Genomic DNA, 16,169 nt, shown 5'->3' on the forward strand with positions numbered 1-16,169 from the left:
TGAGGAAAAAAAAAAAAAAGAAAACCCAAGAATGAGTCAGAATGTTTGAGGGGTGCCTGAGTGGCTTAGTCTGTTAAGCATCTGCCTTTGGCTCAGGTCATGATCCCAGAATCCTGGGACCAAGCCCCACGTTGGGCTCCCTGCTCAGCAGGAAGCCTGCTTCTCCCTCTCCCTCTGCCCCTTCCCAATGCTTGTGTTCTTTCTCTCTCTCTAATAAATGAATAAAATCTTAAAAATGTTTGTGGTACATTAGAAAAACCTTTGAACTCGAAATTGTAGACTTAGTTTCTAATCACAACAATCTGACTAGCCAGTTAGTTGTGTGACCTTGGGCAGATCACTTCATCTCTTTGAGCCTTAATTTCATAGATTCATACAGATTTTATAAAAACCTTAAAGACCAGTTAATTTTTACTCCCTAAAATTGAGGCCAGGAAAGGTTGTGTAGCTCATGCCACAGTCAACTAGATATTCTTTAAACGTGTATAAAATTCTAACATTCTCTGTTAGTGTCAGACACCTTCCCTCTCCCCTGGCATTAGGGTGCCTGCCTTTATACTTTGAATTCTTTTTTGTTTCATATTTTATAAGCATGTTTATTTTATTTAAAGTTTGCTACCTTCCTTTAGAAAGTGGGAATAGATTAAATAATACCGAAATTATTCAAGCATAAATCTATTAGATAAATGATGTTGATTATTTTGGAAATGTTAAAATAGACTGTAAATGAAAGTGCCATGTAAAACAGAAAGATGATACATATAGAGGTAATTATGCTTTCATTCTTATACATATTATATGGTTAGACTAAAAGTTCCTAAGCCAGTATCTTCACATAAATGCAGAGACACTACATTGATTTATATCTTTTTTAGGAGGAATCATCTAAGGCTTTGGGAAAGAACAAAAAAGTAAGAAAAGACAAGAAGAGGAGTGAACATTAATACCTAAAATTGTATGCCAGGTTAAATTCCCTATCATTGTTCACAAATTCCACAGTCATCAAGGAATATTGTTCAGAGAAGATCCTGGACTGTTCAAGTCAGCCAACCCATTGTGGACACCAGCATTATATTTTCTTCTTTGGTTATATCATCTGCCAAAAATAGAGAACTTATGATATGTTCATGTGTATTTCAGGCTGATTCAGAAGAATTAATTTGAACTTAATTGCCACTTCATCTAATATGGGGATGGTAACAGTTGCCCAGGGCAGTACCTGAATTAACTGTCCATTTCAGTACGTGTCAAGTGCCTTTGTTAGGTGGGGAAGAAAGGTCTTGAGATAAGTATAAATACCTGATACCTTGTCATTGGGATTCTTATTATGTTAAATGAATATTGCCTTTTACTGCTCTTTATGGCTTATTGGAATAGGAACTCATTGCAGATTGATCTTGGAGAGTTTCTTCTTGTGATTTTGGTTCACAATAAGTCACCTTTCATTTTATAGTGTTCATTATTGAGTAACGATTAAGCAAAAATCAAGGAGTATCCATCTGCAGTTACATGCTGAAGTAATAATTCATCTGCCCTATTTGTTAGCATAAGTGCTATGCTCCAGTTTCTGTTGCAAATTGGTGATTGTGAAATTTCAAAATGTGATTTTCTAGCCTCTACTTTTTTGTTTAATTCTTGTAAAGCAGTAGATATGGAGTGTCAGTAGTCTTCTCCTACCTGTGAAATATGTTAGTGTAATATTCTGTTTTTGGTTGTTTTTGTTTTTGTTTTTGTTTTTTTTAACATCCCGGAAATCCCTTTCTTGTGATATTCATTGAAGAATTAGGACGACACTAGAAGCTCTGCTGCAGTTCACAAGTGTTTATGGAAGGGGATAGAGGTGGGAAAACCCCACTGGTATGGGGCCAGAGCACATCATCGGATAGTTATGTAAGTGTGATGCAGTATCTCATCTGCATTCCAGCTATCTTTCTCAACTCTGCGACTTTGTGGAGAAAAGGAACAAATGTTTTGGTTGGAAAAACAAAGTCCCTCTTTTTTTCTATTCTTACCAGATCTTCCTTTACATCAGTGTTTTATGTTCCTTCTTTCATCTGTAATATATGCCCTTACTTCTAGGCATCTAGATTATACGCTTATCTTTGAAATACAACAGTAAGTTATAAGCTGTTCCCCTTTAGACATGATTGCAAACTGTTATTGAAAGTTATTAATTGATTGCAGATTTGCCTGAGATTCTCTTCCAAAAGGAGGGAACAGAAGTTCAGAGGCAACTTGGAATGGTGCTTGCATCATGGAGAGCATCACAGAAGAGTGGACACAGATACTCTTTTCTGTTCCCTTGATGTCTTGCCTTTAAAAGACCCAACATCCTTATTTGGTGTTTTTAATAAAAACCTAGTAAATGGCTTTACACTAGAATGGATTCTGAGAAATAAAATCCAAGTCCTATTTGTTGTAAATATGTCTAATGTTGCCAATGATCAGGAGTCCTCAGAGGATATGTGAAGTGTATGTATTTACACACATAAATACTATATATATAACACTTACCTCAGATTCCATGAAAGGTTAAGTATGTCCTATGGTATTACCTGTTAAATGAGAAATTGAAGACCATCAATTAACATTAAAGTAATTTCATAATTTTGGCATGTCTAACTTTGTAAAAGAAGATATAAAACAGGAAGTATTTGGTGCTGCAGGAAAATTGAGTTAATTTTTCTACAACACCAAATATGAATTTCTTTCTTGCTGTTTCATCTCAGAGTTATTTAGGTCTTTATAAAAAACATTTATAACTGTGATCTCATTTTCCCTTATTTAAAAAAAAAAATCTTATTTTCGCTTTTTTCTACAAAATGATTAGCCACATTTTCCTGACTGAAGAAACCTAATCTCCTTTGCCCAGAATCAGTTCGCTAGTAGGGAAAGATCCCAGAGTATCCAATTCTGGAATCTGAGTTGTTTACGCTCAACCATTATGGACCCCAACTAATGAAAGCATCTTTTTCTCTATTTAAAATTTCTCTCTATTAGAGGGCTTTCAGATTCTCCAAACAATAATTTTCTATAGCCAGATCTATGCTGTGGCATATTTTATAGTATATTGTATTAGTTAAAAATATTCTTCATATGCCAGTATGTAAGAGCAAGTAGCATCTACTTTTTAAGTGGGAAAAGCAGTATGATTTGGAGGTATATATCATGAAACAGACTATTTGAAAGAAAAGAATTGTATCAAGCTAATCATACCCAAGAAAGAATACATGAAACGATACTGTTTGGAGGACAGGTGAAATTTACTGGGAAAATTGTATAATCACTTCTAATTCTACTATCTAGAGATAACCATTATTAACATTTGCTATGTACATCCTTCTATTTTTTTCCTATGCATGATTTTGTATATATGGCTATTTTTCTTTCCATAAAATGGTATTAAACTGTATATACTGTTTTGTATCCTGCATATTTCATATAGAAGTATATTGTTAACATTTTCCCATGTCAATAAATATTCTTCTATGGCTTAATTTCTTGTGACTATATAGTATTCTATCTTTTGGGTATATCATAATATACTAGCTAGTCCACACGTGTTTCCAGTTTTTAAGGCTTTTCAAATTTTTTGCTAAACCATAAAAAACTCATTTTGTGCAGAATTTTTGGTATTTATCTCTGATTATTTTCTTAGGAAAAATCCCTAGAAATGGATCCTGGTCAAACATTTATACATTCTAATAGCTTGATTGGTGTAGGCAAATTGATCTCTAGAAAAGGTTATACCTCCGTTAGCATTGTGTTAGAAGATATTTAGGGTACAAAAGATGTGGATAAGTAGGGATTCAGCAGAAAAAACTACCAATATCTTTTTTTTTTTTGGAAATAATTATAGATTCACTAGAAATTATAAAAATACTCTGCTTTTCCTGCTTATAACATCCTACATAACTATAGTATATTTATCAAAACCAAGAAATACATTCTGCATGCAAGTTCTTTGTCAGGTATGTAATTTGTAAATAATCTTTTGCAAATATTTTGTTGCTTGTCTTTTCATTCTCTTTTTCTGTCTCCCGTCTTTTCAGTATCTTGACAGTGTTTTTCACAGAGTAAAAGTGTTTAATTTTGATGAGATATAATTCACCTTTTTCTTGTTATCATGTTTTTGGTATTATGTCTAAAGACTGCCTTCCCCCAGGTCATAAAGATTTTCTTCTGTTCCCTTTAAAGTTTTAGAGTTTTTTTGTTTTTTGTTTAGATATGTTGTGCATTTTTAGTTAACTTTTGTATAAGATATAAGCTTCAATTTGCAGTTCTTTTTCTGCATATGGATATCTGATTATAGAAATGACTGATTTTTTTAAATTGAACTTCTTACTGATGAGCTTTCACAAAATACACAGATAACCGGGACTTAAGTTGGAAAAAAGGACACCACCAGCACCACAGACTTCCCTTGTGTTTTACCCTACATTAGCTGCTCTCTCTGCTCTCTCTGCCAAGTAACCACCTCCCTGACTTCTGACACCAGAGATTAATTGGGTCTGTTTTGACTTATACATAAGTGGAAACACACTGTCCTTGCTTGGACTCCTTTTGTTCCAATATTTTGTGAGATTCATCTGGATTGCTGTACGTAGCAGTTCTTTTATTCTTCGCACTGCATAATATTCCATTGAATGAACATGGCAATTTATCAGTTCTATTTATGGATATTTGAGTTTCCAGTCTGAGGATGTTATAATCAGTGCTGTTATAAATATTCTTATACATGGTTTTTAGTCAACATATATACACATTTCTAAAGCGTACATACCTAGCATATATACATACAGCTTTGCCGAGTCAGGACATATGTATATGTGGAGCTTTAGAGTACACCGCCCCAAGGTGTGCTGGTACATTTTTAACAACTGACTCTGAACTGATTGTTCATTAATAACATGTGCTAGTTCCAGTGGCGTGAATACATCTCTCTCCAATTCCAAGCTACCAGTGTGAAATAAACCACCTGGTTAGCTGGCAAACTTTGTGAAAACCTAACAATCACTTTTTTTGTGAGCTCCAGCACACTTTGCTCACACTGCCAAACAGTTTTCCAAAAAGCAGTTAAACCAATTTACACTCCTACCCATAGTGAACAAAATTCTAGTTGCTGCGGATCAACATTTGGTATTACCTGACTTTCAATCCACTGTGTGGTGTGTAGTGGTTTCTCTTTGTGGTCTTAATCTGCATTCCCCTGAAGACTAATGAAATTGAACACCTTTGGTTACTACATTTTATATTTGAAGTGACTGAGAAATCTTATAATGACACATTTCCTTCCCTTCCAGGAATGGAAATATTGGGGCTTGTTATCAACTTGGTTCAAATACAGAGAAATAAGTTTATAGTTTTGCATATCTGAGCACCTAGTCTGTAAATTTCAGTATTCCATCACTGCCCCCACTGGTATATTCTTTGTGAATTTATCAGGAAACTTAATATTTTTTTGCTCTTAGTTTCCTAATTTGTAAAAATGTGGATTATGATTCCTCCCTGTCTGGGATAGTATGGAGATTAAATGAGATGCTTTTCACAGTACTTAGTATGTAATAAGCATCTAAGAAAGCCATTAGATAAGTATTCTCTTTCCTCACTGTTTAGGAGATAGCTGTCATCTTAAGATAGGCTGTTGCTGAGGATTTTAAGAGTAGTTAGGACGTTCTTACGTTCCCTTAGAGAAGCAATGTAGTATAGCACCTTTGAGATGGCTCTCTAGAGCCTGTCATGTTTGAATCCTGTCTACTTTTTGCTAGCCTTGCAAGTTTGAACAAGTTATATAATTTCTCTGCATCCAGTTTTCAAAAGTTTATAAAAGGCTTAATTAACCCTTTTATAGACTGGTACAGTTAGGAAATGCAATAGGGAATGCTCAGTCTAGCCAAGGAGTACAGACCAAAGCTGACAAACTTTTTCAGTAGATAGCCAAATACTATTATGCTTTGTGAGCCACATCTGTATAACTATTCTATTTCACCATAATGTGAAAGCTGTCAGAGACAATATGCACACTAATAATGGCCTGGGTGTATTCTAATAAAACTGTGAATATTTAAATTTGAGTTTCATATAATATTCATGTGATATGAAATGTTTTGCTCTTGATTTTTTTCAATCTGTAAACATGTATTAAGGAAAACACTCTTCCTGTGTGTCTCCTCTACTTTCAAAACTATGCATAGAATATTTCACTTCTAACACTAGATGTGTAGGTTTTCCACACATCAAGTAACCCAGCAACACTAGCTTGGGTGTCCTACAACTCAGTTCTAACACTCTCTAACTAGAAATAGCATCAGATCCCACAGGTTAAAGTTCCATCTCATTAGACTGACCTCGCCCCAACTTCATATGCTGGGTCCATGTTGTTACCTGTTCTTCTAGTCAACCTGGTATAACTTGGAGATTCCCAAGATCCCCTCTTCTGATTGGATTAATTTGCTAGAGTGGCTCACAAAATTCAGGGAGACATTCTACTTACTCAATTATGGGTTTATTAAATATATAACTCAGAAACATCCTGATGGAAGAGATGAATAGGGCAAAGTAAGGAAGAAGGGGCACAGAACTTCCATGCTTTCTATGAAGCATTCACCCTCCTTGTATGTCCATGTTTACCAACCTGGAAGCTCTCCCAGCTGTGTTTTTGGGCTTTTATGGAGGCTTCGTTTCATAGGCACGATTAATTAAATCCTTGGCCACTGGCAATCGATTCAACCTCCAGCCAGCCCACTCCTCTCTCCAGAGGTTGACAGTAGGACTAAAAATGACACATTTTAATCAGACATTTGGTTTCCCTGGAAACCAGCGTGCCCCACCTCCACCCCCACTCCCTGGGACTTTCCAAAAGTCACATCATTGTTTAAACTCAGGTGTGGTTGAAAGGGGCTTCTTACCATTTTGGGACTGGAGCTATTTTAAGAACCAAGGACAAAAGACCAGATGTTATAACAAAGATACTCTTATCACTTAGGAAATTCCTAGGGGTCTAGGACTTCTAGGCCAGAATTAGGGGTAAAGACCAAATAAATATTTCTAATTATAAATCACAGTATCACAACATTTAAAAACCATTCTTAGGGGCAGCCCCGGTGGCTCAGCGGTTTAGCGCTGCCTTCGGCCCACAGTGTGATCTGGGATTGAGTCCCACGTTGGGCTCCCTACATGGAGAGCTTGCTTCTCCCTCTGCCTCTTTCTCTGTGTCTTTCATGAATAAATAAATACAATCTTGAAAAAGAAATTCTTAGCTCAGGGGCCAAACTATGGTCTGTGAGCCATTGTTTGCCAACCCCCTGGTGTAGGAAAAGAAAGGAAGGCAAATCAAAACTTGTAACACTTATAGATGGATTTTAGTTTCTGAACCTAGGGAAGAGTTTTCTGTTTTGTTTTATTTTTTGTTTTTTCCATTAGCCCTGGTTTTGAGTTATATACTGTTTAGGGGTATGACAAAGTTAATTCATTTATTAGGACTCAAAAAATGGGGGCTGCCCCAGTAGCCTGACACATGTCATAAATCTAAACAGCTCAATCTTCGCTTACAGGAATTGTATCTCATGGAAATCCAATTTATATCAATCACAATCATCCAACTCAGTTTTAGCTAACTTACACTATCCTTAAAAGTAGGACCTGCTAGTTGTATAAGGAATCTTGGACTGCCTAGCCAGTTATGCCCTGTTTATGCTCACCTCTCCTATTGTTCTATAAAACTCCCTCTTGCCCAAAATCCCTTGGGAAGAATGCTCTACTTGCTTGTGAGGAACTGTAATCCCCTAATCTATAGATTGTTTTTCCCTTAAATAAAGGACATCAAACTTGTTACCAAATTGTATTATTGTCCTCTGACAGGCAAGACATAAATCACAGCTCTGTGTTTGTAATTAAGGAGCATTAGATTTGCAAGTCAGGGTTGGATTTAAATTTTGAATCCATGCCCTGGACATGGAAGCCATTTTCTCAGCTCAACTTCTTTGAGCTTTATTTTTCTCATCTGTAAAATGGGGCTAATAATCCTTCCTCACAGGGCTTTTGGAGGGTTGGATGAAATGAGATCATGTGTGAAATGTTACCAGTCTAAAGTTTCACATAGTGGGAGCTCAGAAGATGAAGGTCAGCATGTAAAAGAAATGAAATCAAATTGTAAAAGAAATGAAGTCAAATTGGTCTGAAATCAATAAAATAGTGATGCTGAAAATGCCACCCTAAAATCTGCCTCTTCCGCATAAGGATTATTTTGAGTGATTGTTTCAAGAAACTGCAGACACAAAAGAAATTCTGAAAACTGAGTAAAAGTTACATTTTTGTAATGGAAACCTACATTTATAGGGAAATTTACATTAGAAAGGGGGCCTGTACCAGGAAAAGAGCTATTACCAGGTACAACTTTTTCACCTGAGAGTCTTATCTGCAAGGCAGGACAACCTTTGCTTACCAATCATTTCCTCCTCTCATCTTCCCGTAAATTACCTCCTCTCCACCACCACCGCCCCCCTCCCCCCGCCCTGCCCCTGCAACATCTTTCTTTTGTCTTTAGCTGGAGATGGTATTTAAAGTAGTGGCTTGGACCATCTCAGGAATTTTACTTATTTTTCCCAGGTATCTCCCACATACACGAGGCATACATGTTAATAAACTTCTGCTTGTTTTTCTTTTGTTAATCTGTTTTTTATTACAGGGAGTCTAAACTATGAACTCAGAAGAGTAGGGGGAAAGTCATTTTTTCTCCCTTACAATACAAAAGGATGTCAAAAGAAAAGCCAAGTGAGAGATGATGGTGACATGAATGGAGCTATTGATGGTAGGGAAGAGTGGACGTGGATGGATTTAAGATATATTTAGGAGGCAAAACAGAGAACTTGGTGACTGGATATAAAGGCTGAGGGAAAGAGAGGAGTTAAGATTGACATTCAAGCACTGGGCTGGGCGATTGGATAGACAATGGTGCCATTTGCATCTAACGTGGTTTACTAATTGAGAAGCCATTTTATTGCCACTTAGACACCTTTGACTCCTGCATTGCTGTTGCTCTTCCATCTATCTCATTCATTACATGATGCACTTCAGGTCCCAGCCTGGATGTGATGCTTTTGTTTTGGCTGGCCTAGATGCATTAGATTGGACAAAAGAGAAGCCAGACATCAGAGAAATTGGATTTCCTGAGAAAAGAACCCATAGAAACTTCCTAGGAAAAAAAAAAAAAGGAAGTGAGCAAATAAGCATTATGAGATGATCTAAGTCAACCTGGAGATGCTCTGGAGCCCAGAAGGAAAGTCAGTCAGGAAACCAGCAGTGAAATAGAAGAAGGAAGAAGGTTGGCTTGTGTACAGCTGTGGTTCTTAGCTAGTGGGAAGTATAGAAGGGTGTGGATCGGAAGTCTCAAAAGCATTTTTCTCTTTTCAAAAAGAGATACCACCAGAGAGTCAAGTACAGGAGCAGAGCCTGAAGTAAAGGGGTAATTTGGAATTAAAATTGAAAGAGATATTGTCAAAAGAGGGATGTAGACAGGATTGAACAATTTGTCAGAGAGAAGACTGTAGAATATATAAAAGAAAAATGCCTATAGGCTTAAAAAAATTAGAAAACTAAGTAGTATAGATAAAGTTGGCATCAGTGTTGACTCTTTGGGGAAACTTGTTCTTCTTTTAAGCTCACTATTTCTTTTTCAGTTTTTTCTTTTATCTATGTCTGATTCTAGTGATAAAAATGCTTAAAAACTAATAAGAATCAATGGATCTGACACCAAAAGCACAGGAAAGGAAAGTAAAAATAGATAAATCAGACTCCTTTAAAGTAAAAAATTTCTGTGCATCAAACAACTTATGGAATGTGAGAAAATATTTGCAAATCATATATCTGGTGAAGGAACTGATATCCAGAATATAGAGAACTCCTAAAATTCAACAACCAAAAAAAAAAAAAAAAAAAAAAAAAACCCAAAACAAAACAAAAAAACAAACAAAACAAAACAAAAAAACAAAAAAACAAAAAAACTCCAAAAAACAATTTAAAATTGGTCAAAGTACTTGAATAGATATTTATCCATTGACTATATACAAATGGCACATGAACAGATCCCAATATCATTAATCTTTAGGGAAATGCAAATTAAAACCATAATGAGAAATCATATCACACCCATTAAGATGACTACTATGAAAAAAACCCCAAAGTAACAAGTGTTGGCAAGAGTGGGGAGATATTGGAACTCTTGTGCACTGCTGGTAGGAATGTAAAATGGTATAGCCCCTAGGGAAGACAGTATGGTGATTCCTCAAAAAGTTAAACATAGAGTTACCATGTGATACAGCAATTCCAATTCTGGGTATATACTGCAAGGAATTGAAAGCAGGATCTTGAGATATTTGTACATCTATGTTTATAGCAGCATTATTCACAAAAGCCAAAAGGTAGAAGCAACTCAAGTGTCCATCAACAGTTAAATAGGTACGCAAAATGTGTTACATACATTCAATGGTATATTATTTATCCTTAGAAAGGAAGGCAGTTCTGACACCTACTACAAAATGGATCGACCTTGAAGATATTATGCTAGGTGAGATAAGCCAGGTGAGATAAAGAACAAGTACTCTATGATTCTACTTATATGAGGTATGTAGAGTTGTTGAATTCATAGAGACAGAAAGTGGAATGGTGGTTGCCAGGGGCTGAGAAGGAGGGAAAATGGGAAATTGTTGGTAATGAGTATAGAGTTTCAGTTTTGCAAGATGAAGAGTTCTGGAGATTGGTTGTATAACAACGTGAATATACTTAACACTACTGAATGGCACACTTAAAAATGGTTTAGACAGTAAATCTTAGGTTACATGTCTTTTCCTACAATTAAAAAAAAAAAAAGACCCTATATGGTGTAGGGTAGCTTTGGCTTTGTTCTAACTATCATGAGGTGATGTAGCAGGCAGGAAGAAAAGCTCCAGAAGGAGAAGCTGATGGAAGTTGTCCAAAGGCATTGGATGGGTTCTGACCAGTATGAGAAAAAAAAAAAAAAAAAAATCCCCAACTGAAATAAATGATCTAGAGGAATTGCATTGGTGGAAGGACCTACCCGTTATTAGTTCATTGTTTTACTATAAATTTATCAAGAACTTTTGCTTAGAGCTGGAGTGCCAGAGGACTAGAGAAAGAATTTTGTGAGATAAAACAGAAGTAATTGAAAGAGATATTGTCAAAAGAGGGATGTAGACAGGATGAGTCAGTCAGGTAGGATCTTGTAGATGATAAGATCCTAATAAGAGCAGAGTGAAACAACTAAAGCATTTTAAGAGGAAAAGTGACACAATCAGATTTGTGTTTTAGGAAGTGAACTCCAGTTGCTTGGCAGAAAATAGATTGAAAATGAACAAGAGTGGATAATGAGAAGCATTTAAAAGGCTGATGCCATAATAAAGACTTAGTGGTAGTTTGGATTAGGATAATGAGAATGGAGATGAAGTTATGTAGATGAATTTGAAAGACATTTAGGAAGCAAACTTAGAATCTGCTGATAGATTGGATAATAGAAAGAACTATAGGCACAGATGCATATTCTGATATTCTTGTAAATATACCTGTTAAAATTTCTTTGTTTATTTTCTGGGGGTTTTGTTGGTATTTCTATTCCTAGGCTTTTGTGAGTTACCTGTGATACACTTGTTTGCCGTCACTTAACACAGGGATGAAAAAACATGTGCCATTTTTTCCAAAACTGGAATATAACAGAACTTCATTGGCATATGCCAGTTTTTTTGGTGTATACCAATTATTAAAAATTATTTTTAACTTTAATTTTGTTTCATGTGGCTTATTAGTTTGCAAATTAGTTACACATTCTAACCAGGATGAAAAAATAACTGGAGAGAGCAAAGGTTTTGTTTTGATTTTTAATAATTTGAATCTTCTTTTGGCTTTTATTATAAGGGATTGGAAAAATTAAATTTGGCTTTGCTAATATGATTGTATAGTGCCTACCTACTGATGATGGAATCTATGACTCATTGTTGAAACTACTGAGTGAAGTCATAAAACTGGGTTTACAATATATATTTACAGTTAATCCAAACCCACTTTCAAATAACACTGTACTATTTCATATACCCATAGGTAGTATGAGTATGCTATAATAACAAAATTATCCTAATTCCTCCCTTCTATCCCTTATGTCATTGCTGTCATTCATTTCATTTACATATAAGCAAATATAAGCATATAAATGATATTTACATAAATATACATAATCAAATATATCATTAGTATTATTTTAAACTATGATCTGTGAGATCAACTAAGAACTAGAAAAATAAAAGTTTTTATTTACTTTCATCTAATCCTTCTTCATTGCTTTTCCTTAGCTTACGTAGATCCAAGTTTCTGACTTACAGTATTTTTTTTTTCTTCCAAAAAACCTTTTAACATTTCTTGCAAGGCAGGTCTACTGGCAACAAATTCCCGCAATTTTTGTTTTCCTGAGAAAATCTATTTCTCCTTCACTTTTGAAGGATAATTTTGCAGGATACTGGATTCTAGATTGGTGGATTTTTCTCTCAACATTTATAATAATTCACTGTACTCTCATCTTGCTGTCATAGTTTCTGAGAAGTTGGATGTAGTTCTTGTCTTTGTTCTTTTATGGGCAAGATGTTTTTCTCCAAGGAAATTCTATCAGGACTTTATCTTTCATTTTGTGTAAGTAAGTTTGAAATAATATGCTTATGTGTAGTTCTTTTGGGTATTTATCCAGCTAGATATTCGCTAAGGTTCCTGAATCTATGGTTTAGTGTCTGATGTTTGGGGAAATTCTCAGTCATTGATATTTCAGATATTTCTTCTGTTCCTTTCTCTCTTTCTTCACCTTCTGATATTCTCATTATGCATATGTTATACCACTTGTAGTCATCCAAGTCCTTGGATATTCTTTTCTTTCTTTCAGTCCTTGTTCTTTTTGCTTTTGGGTTTCCAGAATTCTATTTACATGCCCTTTAGCTCAGAGATTCTTTTTTCAACTATATCCTGTTTACTAATAATCCCATCAAAGGCATTCTTCATTTTTGTTACAGTGTGTTTTATCTCTAACATTAATTTCTTATTCTTAGGATTTCTGCCTCTCAGCTTATATTGCCCATTTGTTCTTTTCTTTCTTTCTCTTTTTTAAAAACCGAAGCATAATTGACATATAACATCATGTTAGTTTCAGGTATACAATAATGATTTGAGATTTGTATATATTGCAAAATGATCACCACATAAAGTCTGATTAATATTTATTACCACATGTAGTTACATAACTTTTTTTCTTGTGATGATAACTTTAAAGATTTACTCTCTTAGTAATTTTCAAATATTATTAACTATAGTCACCATGCTGTACATTACATCCCCATGACTTACATAACTGGAAGATAACTTTTGACCCCTTTCACCCATTTTGGCTACACTCCCCTTACTAACAAGCCCCCTCCTCTGGCGCCACCTATCTGTTCTCTGATCTATGAGCTCAGTTGTTTTAATTTTTAGATTCCAATACGTGTGAGATCATATAATATTTGTCTTTCTGTGTCTGACTTATTTCACTTAACATAATGGTCCATCCATGGTGTCACAAATGATAAGATTTCATTCTTTTTATGGATGAATGATATTCCATTTTAAGTATGTGTGTAAAGGATATACATTTTTCCTTCCTTTCTTTCTTTTTTAATGCTCCACATTTTCTTTCTCATTTATCCATCAATGGACACCTAGATTGTTTCCATATCTTGGCTATTGTAAATAATGCTGCAGTGAACAGAGAGGTGCGTATATCTTTTCGAGTTAGTGTTTGCTCATCTGTTCTTGCATGCTGCCTATGCTCTCCATTAGAGATATTCATATTCATTGTATTTGTCCATCATAGTTGTTTTAAATTCCCAGTTTGATAATTCCAACATCCCTGCCATGCATGTTTGGTTCTGATGCTTGCTCCAACTCTTCAAATTTTTTTTGCCTTTTGATATGCCTTGTAATTTTTTTTCTTGATAGCCAGATATGATGTACTAGGTAAAAAGAACTGCTGTAAATAGGCCTTTGGTGGTGTGGTGAATGAATTATCAGGAGAAGGGAACCATTCTATAGTCTATGATTATGTCTCAGTCTTTTTTTGTTGTTGTTTTTTTAAAGATTTTATTTATTTATTTATTCATGAGAGACACAGAGAGCGAGAGAGAGGCAGAGACACAGGGAGAGGAAGAAGCAGGCTCCATGCAGGGAGCCTGATGTGGGACTCCATCCTGGGTCTCCAGGATCACGCCTTGGGCTGAAGGCAGTGTTAGACTGCTGAGCCACCTGGGCTGCCCCGATGTCTCTCAGTCTTTTAGTGAGCCCATGCCTCTGGACTGTGAACTACACAAATATTTCTTACTCTCTTCCCTTAGGTGGGACAAGATGGCTAGAGTGGGGTGGAGTTGGGTGTTCCCCTAAATCTGTTAGGCACTGATCTAACCCTAGCACGTTTGGCTATGGTTAACTAGTTTCTGCAGAGGGCAGGCCTCGTTAAGAACAAGAGTCTTCTGGCGTATTTCAAACTGTTTCTTTTTCCCTCTCCCTACTGGAAGTGTGAGGGGATTTTTCTGATATTTACCTTAGGAACTTGGTCAAGCTTTTGGAAATAAATCTCACCAAATTGTGGGGCCCTCCCTATGACTGCGTCCCCTTGGAATTTTAAATTCTGAGTTGTCTGCACTGGTCCTCTAGCAACTCATCAATTACAGTTCAGGTTTTCTTACCCTGGCACCAGTTCCTTGTGTTTTCTGTTTTCAGACTTCCTGCTCTGATAACTCATAACTCTGTGTATTTGCTTGTCTGTCTTTCCAGTCTTGAGGACAGCAGTTTGTCCTGTGTCCCTCCCTCTCTTATGGATCCAAGGTTTTTCAGTTTATTCAGCTTTTTTACTTATTAGGGTGGAGTGATGCATTCCAAGCTTCTTGTATATGGAACCAGAAGTTCTAAGACCATGTTTGTTTATGTTATCTAACTTGTTTAAATACAATCATAATGACCAGGTTTTAAACAAAATTCTATACTTAAGACTGAAAAATCATGCTGTTCATCTCTGTCATCTGCCAACTATGCTTTTTTAAAAAATTTTTTTATAAGAACTTAAGTGAATCTACATTGTTTGAATGCTAAAATGTGATTTCATATTGATCTTAAATGCTGTTGAGTATTCTTTTTAATATTGGCTTTCTTAATGATTTTATGTCTTAAATTTAAGTGATTTTATATCTTAAACCTTACATTTCTATTTTTTTTTTATTTATGATAGTCACAGAGAGATAGAGAGAGAGGCAGAGACACAGGCAGAGGGAGAAGCAGGCTCCATGCACCGGGAGCCCGACGTGGGATTCGATCCCGGGTCTCCAGGATCGCGCCCTGGGCCAAAGGCAGGCGCCAAACCGCTGCGCCACCCAGGGATCCCAAACCTTAAATTTCTATATCACAAGCTTGAAATATACTTTATTTTATCTTTAAGATAGAAAGATACTGTTAAACTGAATAGAAAACAAAGAAGTGTATGGGACTGGCATAACAGACATGAAGATCAATGAACTAGAGTTGAGAATAAAGAAATAAACCCATATGTTTATGATCAGGTGATTTTTTACAAGGATTCCAAGGCAATTCAATGGGTAAAAAGTAGCCTTTCCAAACAAATTGTGCCAACTTGATATCCACATGGGAAACAATGAGGTTGCACCCTTACCTCATATGTATATGAAAATTAGCTCAAATGTATCAAAGACCTAAATATAAGAGCTAAAACTATAAAATTTATCAAAGAAAACATAACAGTAAATCTTCATGACCTGGATTAGGTAGTGGTTTCTTAGATGTGACACCAAAAGCATAAGCAATTAAAAAAATAAATTGGAATTCATCAAAATTAAAAACTGTGCTTCAAAGGACGTTATTAAGAAAGTAAAAACAATACACAGAATAGGAGTAAATATTTGCAAATTGTATCTGATAAGAGTCTAGTATATAAAATATTTATAAAGAAGTCTTAAAACTCAGCAACAAACAACCCAATTGAAAATGCAGAATAGCTTCATGAAGAAAAGAGCCTGGTCCTTCTACTTCCTTTTTCTCCCTAACTGTAAAACCTGCTAGAAAGCCTCTGCAGGGTGATG

At 35.6% G+C, this 16,169-nt stretch overlaps 1 protein-coding gene across 1 annotated transcript in view; it reads left to right on the forward strand.

Annotated features, from left to right (window-relative positions):
- The window catches only part of IMPACT (impact RWD domain protein), a 29,840-nt gene extending 26,343 nt beyond the window's left edge, over nt 1-3,497 (forward strand). Inside the window, exon 11 of the mRNA XM_026006516.2 lies at nt 876-3,497. Within this exon, the coding sequence (XP_025862301.2) occupies nt 876-944 (69 nt within the window). The 3' untranslated portion in view covers nt 945-3,497. The remainder of the gene's footprint in view (nt 1-875) is intronic.
- The last annotated feature ends 12,672 nt before the right edge of the window (nt 3,498-16,169 follow it).

This window comes from Vulpes vulpes, chromosome 13, assembly GCF_048418805.1.
Source record: "Vulpes vulpes isolate BD-2025 chromosome 13, VulVul3, whole genome shotgun sequence".
Taxonomy (NCBI): domain Eukaryota; kingdom Metazoa; phylum Chordata; class Mammalia; order Carnivora; family Canidae; genus Vulpes; species Vulpes vulpes.